General features: G+C 41.0%; 2 protein-coding genes across 2 annotated transcripts; both read left to right on the top strand.

Moving 5' to 3' along the window:
- The first annotated feature begins 1566 nt into the window (after window positions 1-1566).
- On the top strand, window positions 1567-7323 carry LOC133911847 (uncharacterized). Its single transcript, XM_062354277.1, has 8 exons — window positions 1567-1766; window positions 1927-2092; window positions 4351-4461; window positions 4650-4784; window positions 5362-5466; window positions 6107-6276; window positions 6364-6463; window positions 6771-7323. Exons 1-8 carry the CDS (start codon window positions 1654-1656, stop codon window positions 7011-7013), a joined length of 1143 nt encoding a protein of 380 aa, XP_062210261.1. The 5' UTR covers window positions 1567-1653; the 3' UTR covers window positions 7014-7323.
- Window positions 7324-8318: 995 nt separating this feature from the next.
- LOC133911845 (mitochondrial outer membrane protein porin 5) lies at window positions 8319-11626 on the top strand. Its single transcript, XM_062354273.1, has 6 exons — window positions 8319-8552; window positions 8634-8701; window positions 10338-10448; window positions 10534-10620; window positions 10695-10903; window positions 10983-11626. Exons 1-6 carry the CDS (start codon window positions 8501-8503, stop codon window positions 11287-11289), a joined length of 834 nt encoding a protein of 277 aa, XP_062210257.1. The 5' UTR covers window positions 8319-8500; the 3' UTR covers window positions 11290-11626.
- Window positions 11627-11663: the final 37 nt, after the last annotated feature.

Genomic DNA, 11663 nt, shown 5'->3' with positions numbered 1-11663 from the left:
CACCAGTGAGTATGCGTGCGAGCATAAAGGGAGCAAGGAAGAGAGAGGGAGAGAAGTGGGAGGGGAGACAAAACTAGGGCCGACAGTGACTTGCTATGCGTCCGTACTCAGCTCAGTCTGTGCGGAGGTTGTGCGCTCGTCGCCGGCCTCTATGCACGGTGACTGTGCAGAGTGTGGAGTGGAGACAGGGAGGCAGAGGCGGCACTGCAATTTGCCGCGATGGTTAGCAACTGTCGAGGCTCAGGTGCGTGGAGGCAAATGAAAGAGGAGGAGCAGTGTTCGGCACGACGTGCATGTGGCGAGAGGAGGAAGAAGGGGTGTGGGCCGGCTAGCGTGAGCGGGCTGCAGCAAGGAGAAAGAGAAGGAAAGGGAGAGTAGACCAGGAGGTGAGCTGGGCTAGAGGGAAAGGAAAGAGAGGAAAAGAGAAAAAAAGAGAGGGCTGGCCAGATTGAGTTCATAAGGAGGAGAAAAAGATAAAAAGATTTTGTAAATTGATTTGGAATATGTTTCTTTTGAAGGATTTTGGATTTTGATTTTTTTTTTGAAATTTGGGATATTACATTTTAGAGTGTGCATATGATTATTTTAACTCGTGTTTTTATAGTTCAGATATTTCGGAGAATTTGGGGACTGGTAAATTCAAATTTTGCACGGAGAGCACATGAATCTCTATTGGACTAAAACAAATTGTTTCCACATGCCAAACAGGGAGCCGGAAACGTAGTTGCACAAGGGACGTCATCAGCCCATTACTCGTAACTATTACTGCTCAACCTTGATCAATCTCTAGGGGCACAACAATCAAAATTCGATCAAAATCCCATTATGTTATGTTCTACATAAATTAAGGAAGACAGCAAAAAGCTTACAAATGGATCATGATCCAAGTATAATTTGGCAAAGCAGAATAAGGAGCTTCCATATGAACTAAAGAGGAAAACAAAAAAAGTAAGGTTTCATTATCTTTGATTAATAGTTTAACTTGCACTACATAATATCTGAAAAAAAACATATAAACGATTGTGGTGAAAGAGACGCGGGAGACAATATTGCTTCTTTTTCCATCTTGATTATAGTCTTTTAGGACTACTTTTTGTATTTTTTCTACTATATCAATGGAAATGAGCATTATCTCGTACAATTTTATTAAGAAAGAAGAGATGTATGTGCGCACACTCATAATCTTAGTTAAAAAGAAGAGATGCGGTACCGTAAAAACACCTTTCTGTGAAGTAAAAATGTCATGTTAAGAAGAAAATTTTTATATGTTACCCAAGGATGCAATAAGCAAAAGAAAGTTCAGGATACAATATAAAATGGTTTGCGGACGTTACCATCGTAATTTCATTATAATCAATATATTGAAAGCATTTCTACGCCATTATAATTATATTTATTTTTATACGTGTTCGCGTGTGAGTTCTAACTTGTAATCGGAACAGGTAATTCATTTTAAATATTTTTTAGATTTAAAATACTATTTTCCTAAGAAACAGGAGATATTATTACCGGCACCATTTCGCTTCGAATCAGTTTCCATTCAAAAGCCCCTTCAAAACCCCACCAAGCCCACCACAACACTCGAGCCACCCATCGCAATTTCCACACCCACCGCGTCTCCTCCACTTCCCCCCTCACAAATCGCAAACCCCAATGTCGTCGTCGTCGTCGGCACCGTCGCGCCGCTCCGTCTTCGACGCCGCCTACATCCGCTCGGAGTTCGCCGCGGCCGGCATCTCCGCCCACTTCATCCCTCTCATCTGGAAGTACGCCTCTATACCCCGGATTCATACGCACACGGGACACCGCCGCCCGTCTCTCTCTCTCTCTCTCTCTCTCTCTCTCTCTCTCTCTCTCTCTCTCTTCGTGTTTGATTTTGTTTTAACCTCATCTTCGTCTGAGTGGCGGTTCGCTGTGCGTGTGCAGGTACGTACTCCAGAACCCTAGGTGCGGCGACCTGGATGGCGTCCCTTCTCTGCCGGCGGCCGCGTACGCGCTCCTGCGGCAGAAGTTCCGGCCGGCCACGTCGACGCTAACCGCCGCCGCGGACTCCAAGGACCGCACAACCACCAAGCTCCTCATCCGCCTACAGGTAATTTGGTCAGGTTATGCTACTTGCGCTGGCTCAAACGTGAGGTGCGGCATTTCGGCGTGCAAGGGTATGCGACCTACTGACGTTTTGGGGATTAAGCAGAATTCATGATATGTTTTGGTCTCCCTGATTTTATTTTTTGCGCGAATGCTATCATTTCTTTATGTTCGGTATTCGCCACAGTGTACATCGGCAGTTTGCTCTTGGGGATTTTGAGCTTTTAAAACGTTTGCTTGTTTGATTACTCATGTTGTATGCATGCAGATAGGGATGAAATGACTTACTCACACATGCACAATTGATATGCCTCATGAACACTATTTTAGGGATTGAATTCACTCATGATATGTTGTATGAACGTGAAATGTTGTATGCACGTTTGCTTGTTTGATTACTCATGAACACTCGTTTTTGTCTGTTTTCTTTTTCTTCTGATAATGTTGTGAACCTGCTAATTGGCTTTCAATTTAAGCCAAAGTAATCTCTGTAAAAAAAAAATTCACTCTAGTTGTCTCTGGTAAACCAAGCGTTATAAAACAATACTTTTGTTTTGTGTTTTTGTATGGTTCTCCTATGTTTCTGGAAGATAATAATACACCTCGAAATTCCCCTCATCTGTGTAGTTAATGTTCATGAAGAGAAAAAAACATCAATATTGCTGTCGTGGATGCAATAGAGCTGAAATATGAACAGGGAGCACCAAGATGCAGAGATCCGTTAGATACCATTTTATTTAATCCTCTTTTCTGGCATGGTTCCTACCTTCAGCTCATGAGCACCAGCATATCTACTTATGGTATACCTGGAAAGATAAGATAGGGTTAGCTGTCTTGATCTGTGCACACAATGCGTGTACAAGCCTATCGTTCAAATGAATCATTTATGATAGCAATGCGTGGAGACTGGAGAGTTATTTAGTAATACTTGCGAAAACAAGTATAACTTGCAATGCTTGATTCTCATAGGTGACTGGTTGCGTCCGTTACCTATGCCAAATATATATGCAGGAGCGTTTCTTTTTAGCTGTTTCCTTTGTTATCCTCTTTTCAATTTGGCCAGATAGTAGGAAGCTTGAGCCACCTTCAAAATGAACAGCTTAAGCTATAATTAGTCCATTTTCCTTATTTGGAATTTCTACTTTAGTTCTCCTACTAAGTTCAGTTGTTTCCTTTCTATCTTCTTTGCTCCTTGACTGTGTAGTGGAAGTTTTGAGTCAGCCTCAAAATGAATAGCTTAAGCTATAATTGTTTCATTCTCCTTATATAGGATTCAGGATTCCTAGTTAGGTCTCAGTAAGTCCTATAAATACATGGCTAGTTGAGTTGTTGGACAAGCTATTTTAGGTTAATAATTTTTTGGTTACCATTGCTATCCTAGATATGACGTCGCAATGGTACAACTTTTCTAGTCTAGTCTCAACTGAACCTTGCCTATGCCAATTTATCTAGTTATCCCTTCATCTCCTTGTCATCTCTTTTTGGTTTATAGCTTTTGTGGCTTTCCGCCACAACAATGAGTATCAGGTAACGCATAGAGCATATTGCAGTTTTTTGCAATATATATCAGGGAAAATACGATTCCCCATAATAGTAAATGGCTAAATGAACTAAATGCATAAGCAGATACATGTTTCAGTGTTATTAAAGCAAACAATCCCTGCACTGACTAGAAGTATATCAATTCTGGTCGAGGATCTTTAGAGGTTTGTTCCACACCGATAGCTAGTGTCCTATGTGATTCTATTGCAGTGGATGGATCAAACATCATCCACCAAGTTAATTGTGGTCGAGGAAATGTTTGAACAGATTATCACCAGTGTCTTTTCTGCAGTATATATATTTTGGCATGTGGTTCATTCACTTCCAAATAAACCATTTATTTGCAAGGTAATTATACCATAATACTCTTGATGCAGACTGCAGAGTTTGAATGCTTGAACATATGTGCCATGCCTTATGATAGCATTTCCTGTACTGGTTACTTGGTTAGTAAGTTAGTCTATGATTTCAGTTTCAACCCAATTTTTTTTCACAGATCAAACTCCAGCTAGTTGACAACATTGCTTGCATGCTGTAGTTCCATTTGATGACCACCTCCATTTTACTTGATCTTGGTTGTTATTTTATTTAATGGTCAAATGATTTGATGCCTTTGAGTCACCTATTTGTCCTTTTTGTTGTCAGAAAGTCTTTCTTTTAAGTTTTGTAATTTAACATTGGAGAGTACTGACTTATTGGACTTAAAATTTTGGGGCCTAGAATGGGGAGTCAATAGAAGCAGTGGTCATGCGATACGACACACGACTGGGGAAGTATGATGGAAAGCCTCGCTCTGGAGGAGTGCGCTCAACTCTTTGTGTGTCATCACAGGTAAATATATTTGCTTTTCCATATTGGATGTCAGGTGCTTTTAAGACTGGAAAAACTTGTTTCTAATGGTTTAAAACTTTTGCCAGAAGACCTGTTGGTTACTTTATGCACAGCAGTGCACTATGAATCTTGGTAAGTTTGTGACTTTCTTGTTAATGGCGTTGACTTTGCTTCTACAATACTAACAGGTAGGGTGCAAGATGGGCTGCAGATTTTGTGCTACTGGAACAATGGGCTTCAAAAGCAATCTGTCTTCTGGAGAAATTGTGGAACAGTTGGTCCATGCATCCAGTTATTCTCAGATTCGAAATGTTGTTTTCATGGTAATTTAAATCAAGTTGTTGTAAGTTGCCAAGAATTTCCATTTAAAAGAAAATTCACCACTTGAATGCAATGATGATGCAACTCTTATAATCCCTTGCTGCATTTCATCATGATCATGCTGGCCTGATTTAGCTGTGTTGCTTGGTCTTGTTGTTGATTTTGTGAATAAATTACTTCAGTATGATCACAAAGATGCATATATTGGAAAACACCACCCAAACATTAGATGGTATATTTAACTTGATCTTTGCAATAATACTGCACACTATTACCCTGTTCTTTTTTTAATAATATATGTAACTACAATTTACATACAGGCATGCTATGTTTTGCATGTATTAGCTCTGTAGAATTGGAAAACATATTTCCGTAATTATTACGCTATGCAAGTTTTACATGTATAGAATATATGTGAGTTTTCTTAGTGAGTTTGCTTGATATATGAATTGGGTAGTGTCATGGCATTATTAAATAAATTGATGATAATGATTTTTATTTGATGTCTCTTAAACAATCTTAGTGTCCTCCAGAGACTAGGGAAGTGCTCTTTATGTTCTTATTCTGGTGTATATGCAGGGAATGGGGGAGCCGATGAACAACTATAATGCTTTGGTTGAAGCAATCCAAGTGTTTACAGGATCTCCTTTTCAGCTTTCACCTAAGAGAATTACTGTATCTACTGTAAGCATAATTGGATAATTACTTCTCTTTGCATGTGAAATCACATTCTTAGGATGATTGTTGGAACACCCTGTTTGGTTAGTAGTCAAATGTTAAAAAAGCTACTGCTGTATTGGTACGGCATGCTACCTACTGTCTAGTGGTTGCTGGTAAACTTTTGAATTACCTACTGCGGTCCTTCCGTGTTAAACTGCACAATGGAAATTTGTCAAAAATGTGTGTTCAACTATGTAAACATCACTTTTGGTAAATAGTGTAGTTGGGCAGATGTGTATTCTGAGGCTGAATTGTCCTATACTTCTATTCCACCTTATATTATTAGGAGACTTCTCATGTTTTAGCATTGTAGAGTTTGAATGCTAACAACATGATATTCTCCTAAATTCTGAATCCTTATGATTATGTGGTTCTTATGCAAACCTTTCTTTTTCCTCATTGTTATAGCTGCTTCTAGACTTGTATTGTAGTATTGCATGGTTTGCATCATGTTGTGTGGTGAAAACCTTGTTATGCTGGTTAACTTGCTCTTTATGTGTGCTCATTTGTTAAGCATTTTTTTTTTACTTTCATATTAGCTGTGTGTGTGCGTGCACACGTGTGCGTGTGTAGTGTTAATCGTCCTGTTATATCGTGCATGCAGGTTGGGATCATTCATGCGATCAACAAATTCAATGTTGATCTTCCAAATGTAAATTTAGCTGTGTCACTGCATGCTCCTGACCAAGACATACGTTGTCAGATAATGCCTGCTGCACGTGCCTTTCCTTTAGGAAAGCTAATGAATGCGCTACAGTCCTATCAAAATGAGAGGTGAGATTGCAATTGTGTCATATCTTTCAATGTCAAATATTAGAATAAGGATTTGAGATCTGATCACACTTTCATGTTCCATCGCAGCAAGCAGACCATCTTTATTGAGTACATTATGCTTGATGGAGTCAACGATCAGGAGCAGCATGCCCATCAGCTTGGTAAACTGCTTGAAACATTTAAAGCGGTGAGAAACTGTTACATTACTATTATTATTCTCCTTTTTTTTTTCTAGGTGACTTGAATTGATGGATTCACATCTGCAATTGGTCTATCTGATATTTTCACCACCTTTTGTTTAAATGTTTGTGTTGTGAAACTATTGGCTACTATCTGAACTGCATTTGCTCTAAATGCGTGCTTCAAAACTTTTTTGGTTAGCAAGCACATAATGCCACAACCTTGATGAGTTCGTGAGAACTATGCAGTATTGCTTGTACGAATACCTTTATGTTTGGGTGGAATTATCACTAAGTTCTCTTAATCATTATCAGGTTGTAAATCTGATACCATTCAATCCAATTGGGTCGTCAAGCAATTTCAAGACAAGCAGTGACCAGAATGTGAAGAAGTTCCAAAAGGTCCTAAGAGGCATCTACAACATCAGAACCACTGTTCGCCAGCAGATGGGTCAAGACATAGCTGGCGCTTGTGGCCAATTGGTGGTTAGCCTCCCAGACGAAAGATCAGCTGGTGGTGCCACCCTTCTGTCAGACATCGAAGACCTTCGTATCTGACCTCTTCAATTTTTTAGTTGTTGCCTTTACCATCTCGTCAAATCAATTCGTTACTAATCAGCCTTACATGATATTGTAACTAGTTCTATAGTTTCAGTCAACAAGCTTTAAAATATGGGGATGTTGATTTTGGCCATTGTGGTGTTTCCCTTCTGTTCTGGGGAACACAATTTTGTTGTAAACGCAATGGCGAAGAACCCAGCTTTTGTGGATAGGTGGCAACTAAACGGTTGGTAACTTGGTATTGTAAATGGGTCGATGTTATTGCAACATTGCAAGGTTCAGCTAATGACATCGAATTGTCTGCCTAGATGACTGTTTCCTGTCAAACTTGGATGCATATCTGGCGCCGTTACTCTGGATCTCTAGGAAATTTTAAGAATCGCAGCTAGTCGTGTCCCTGCCTTTAGGAGCTGGACGTGTTGGAATTGAGCTTTCCTTTGCTGCTGGTATTGTTGCTAGTCAGATTCTGTGTCGGTGGTGTCTGATGGTGGTGGCGGAAGTGTTATGGACTTCTGCTTGTGTGATCTGTGAAGCTGGCACTTGGTGGGGAGCATGTGAGATTTGCTAGATGCAGCACATGAGCTGCGCTGCTCAGTTTTTAGTTTATTCTGGCGTCCAAGAATTCAGGATGCTTGGTGGAAAGCGCGGAGCCCTTCACACTTCTGGAACTTGTTAATCTCGCGTTTTCACCTGCTCATCAAGATTGTTCATCTACCATGAGAATCTAGAGGAAAAATATTCCATCGCCACGAAGATGTCATGGTTCAGGGACGCAGACTTCTGGTTTGGTCGACATCTACCTCTTGATGCCTGAAAGACCTTTGTTGGATGTGCTCAAATCAAGACACGTTGTCACCTAGGGGTTGGATCGGTCTTTGCCCATTTAACACCACGCTCGGGTTTACAACCCTACAGTTTTCTTTTGGGTTTAATCTCCACAAAGCGTGGTTGTTGTTTTACATTGGCTCACATGTCAAGTTTTTAAGTGCATGTTGGCGATATTTGATCCTGCTTTCCGCATCTTTGAAGCTTGGTAAAGCAAAAACCATTTTCTTCTTCAAGCTGGTTTTGGAGTTTAGCCTCATAAATATTTTTTGGGTCGACAATGATAGAAAATGGATTAAAGAACCAACTTTCTGAAAATTCAAAAATGGGTTGGCTTCATTTTTCTTTATCTCAGACGAATAACAACTTAAAATTCGTTTTACGAACTTAACAAAACGCATTTTCATCTTTGAACGATATTTAAAACGTCGAATTCCTGACTTAAGAAAGCCCTCAAATTCTTCGTCTGAGGGAGCAACGTGCAGTGCAGGCTGCAACTAAGCCGAACAAATCAACCAACCAACCCCCACCGGTCCACCCTGCTTGTCATCTGTCGCGCCCCACACTAGTCGTGGCGGAGCTTGGCGGCGCCCTCTGACCACTCCTTTTTCCTAGTCTTCGACCGGCGGCCGCCTCCCCTCCCCCAAGTCGCCGCCGCCATGGCCATGAAGGGACCCGGCCTCTTCCCCGACATTGGCAAGAAGGCAAAGGGTACCTCTCTCCTCCTCCCTCCCTCTCGCTCTCATTTGATTGATATATTTCCCCCCGTTTGTGGTGTCTGGTGATCTGCAGATCTGCTCACGAGGGACTACACCTACGACCAGAAGCTGACCTTCTCCACCGTCAGCGCCTCCGGAGTGGTAAGGGTTCTTCCGATCTGATCGCGTTCGTATGATTTGGTGCTGCCTGGTTCTTATTCGCTTGTCCGTGCCTGCGAGCCCGTGATCTAGCTACGCTTCTGGTCGTGTCCGGCCTTGCGATGTCGTCGTGTGGGACGCTTGCTAGTCGCTAGGCGTGGCTTGCTAGGTGCTTGTTTATGTCCTTGCGATTCCAGTTTCTGTTGTTTGTCTATTTTTTTTCCTGTTGCCCACGATTTCCGTGGTTGTTGCATCCGCATGTTAGTATCTGAAGGAACGAGACGTGCTAGCTGTGTGATAGCCCCAGGGGAAATGGGAATCTAGTCATATCCTTGTAGAGCAATGCAGTTACTATTGTAATTAGGGAGTTGATTGGTGAGTAAGATCATTGGATCCAGCTTATGGTGAAGTAGGGGGCCCTAGTCAGCCAGTGTGATTAAGATTACGTGTTTGGCTGCCATTGTTGCTGATGCATTGGTGGCGAGGATCACATCTTATGAAAGTTTATTCTAGTGTCTGAAGGAATACCGTTGGTCCTTGACTTGCTAGTTTGATTCGTTTGTTGTTTATCTTATTTTTTTCGTGTTGTTGTCATATTATTCCTGCTGGCTGCCATTGTGATTTTGGAAATAGGAACTGATGGAGATTGACCAAAATTAGCTGCTTAGCTATTCAGATATAATATTGGTGCACAGCCTAGCCCTTTCATTATCTGCATAGGAGAGCTTGCTGTGGAAGACAATCTTTTGAGATCCTCTCAACTTCATACCCTGTTTGGAACCTTGTAACATTATGACACTTGGAAGAATAAACCAATCATCCCTTCAGCCACATGTTGTCATTTCAAGGAGGTCTAAGAACTCATAGGAACCTGTTGTTGGAGAAATAGTCAAACACTAATTGTAGCTGCAAGGTTATTGGAGAAGTTGTTAAGATAGGGTCATTGTGGGAGTTTGTTCGAGTAGACAATTAGACACTTCCCAAAATTGCTCTAAAACAGTCCTTTCCAGAAGATTCAATTGTAGTACAGCTTTATCACGACTTTGTTTGTTTCTGCCTTTTTCTTATTATGTGGGCAATGTGGTTGATGATATAATATCTGCGGTCCAATCTTACTTAATCTATCTTTGATTATTCCACTTGCCAAATTCTCGTCCCTGTCAGTATCTGACCAACACAAACACATTTCTGGTAATAAAATGCTAGTGTGTTGAGTGTTGATACTTGGCAATTGATGTATCCAAAGGTCGAAAATTAAATTTACAGTTACACTTTCTACCTGTTTTTTGTTCAGAACTTGATTTCATCAATTTGTCATCAATAGTCCATTGTCCTGAATCCTGATAGACATACAACTGATAATTTTGTTCACCTTAAATTTGAAAACAAGATTTGATGTATGCCCTGCTGTATGGATAATAAGTGCCGACCACCATGTAACTTGTTGAAACTACAGCAATATTCATATTTGCGAGGGCATGATATTGCTTGTTTAAGCAATAATACGCAAAGATACCTGTATTTCATGTTGTTACTCCTGATAACAATACTAGTATACTGTCTATTATCTGAACTATTTTATATATACTTTTATCTTTTATAAACTTGCATGTTATGGATATTCTTCTTGATTTTTCAGGGTCTCACTTCCACAGCTGTGAAGAAAGGAGGACTTTATTCTCTTGATGTCAGCTCAGTTTACAAATACAAGAATACTCTCGTTAATGTTAAAGTGGACACAGAATCAAATGTTAGTGATATGGAACTCTCAAGTTTACGCATTTTGTCTTTGTAGCCTATGGCTAGATGTAAGCTCATTTGTATGATTTCTGCAGATCTCTACTACCTTGACTATTTTGGAGGTCCTGCCCTCCACGAAGCTTGTGACGTCTGTCAAGCTGCCCGACTACAATTCTGGAAAGGTAATTCCATTTGATGTCAATTTATGGTTGTTGAATTGGAAACAGTCCATGATCCGATGAGTTATTCTCAACAGGTGGAGGTGCAATACTTCCATGAGAATGCAAGTTTTGCTACTGCTGTTGGCGTGAAGCCCTCTCCTGTGGTTGAACTTTCTGGGACAGTAGGTGCTCAAGGAGTTGCGTTTGGTGCAGAAGCTGGGTATGACACTGCTACAGGAAAATTTACTAAGTACAGTGCTGCAATTGGTGTAACCAAGCCAGACTACCATGCTGCATTCATTCTGTAAGTCTGTGTGCTCTTGTGATTTGTGACGACTTGAGGTTGGAACACAACTATTGATACATCACACCTACTTGTACAGGGCTGACAAAGGTGACACGATTAAAGTGTCAGGTCTTTATCACCTTGATGAGAAGCAGAAGGCCTCAGCTGTGGCTGAACTAACCCGCAAGCTCTCAACAAATGAGAACACACTCACTGTCGGTGGCCTATACATGGTTGATCCTCAGACATCCGTGAAGGCAAGGCTCAACAACACTGGAACGCTTGCAGCTCTTCTTCAGCATGAGGTTAAACCCAAGTCGATTTTGACAGTCTCTGGTGAATTCGACACCAAGGCCTTGGACAGACCCCCCAAGTTTGGCCTGGCACTTGCACTCAAGCCCTGATCAGATCATCCGCGGTTGATTGCTGGTGAATTTTGAATTCTTTGGTTGTTTTGCAAAGCTATAGCCAATAATTTGTTCCACGGACCTGTTCTGTTAATCTGGCAAAGTTTGGTGCTCTGTGGGCAGGATCCGGATGGGTCGTCTACAGGATTTTACCCATTCTGCTTTTGTTGATGAAAGCATCTAGTCATTGATAAATGTGCGTTGCTTGTTTCTATAGCGTTAAACTCTCTTACAGTGAGTGGCCATCACGGTTATCTTTTTCATGCAGAAACTACATGAGATTTACCACTTGTTTGGAGCTCATTTATTCTGTATGTCAGTTGTTTTTCGCTGATGCTACGTTCTTCTTGATGTTCTTGAATATTCTTGTT

This window comes from Phragmites australis, chromosome 3 (assembly GCF_958298935.1).
Source record: "Phragmites australis chromosome 3, lpPhrAust1.1, whole genome shotgun sequence".
In the NCBI taxonomy this organism is placed as follows: Eukaryota; Viridiplantae; Streptophyta; class Magnoliopsida; order Poales; family Poaceae; genus Phragmites; species Phragmites australis.
The sequence above is the reverse complement of the archived record's forward strand: the minus strand, read 5'-3'. Positions and strand labels throughout refer to the sequence as shown.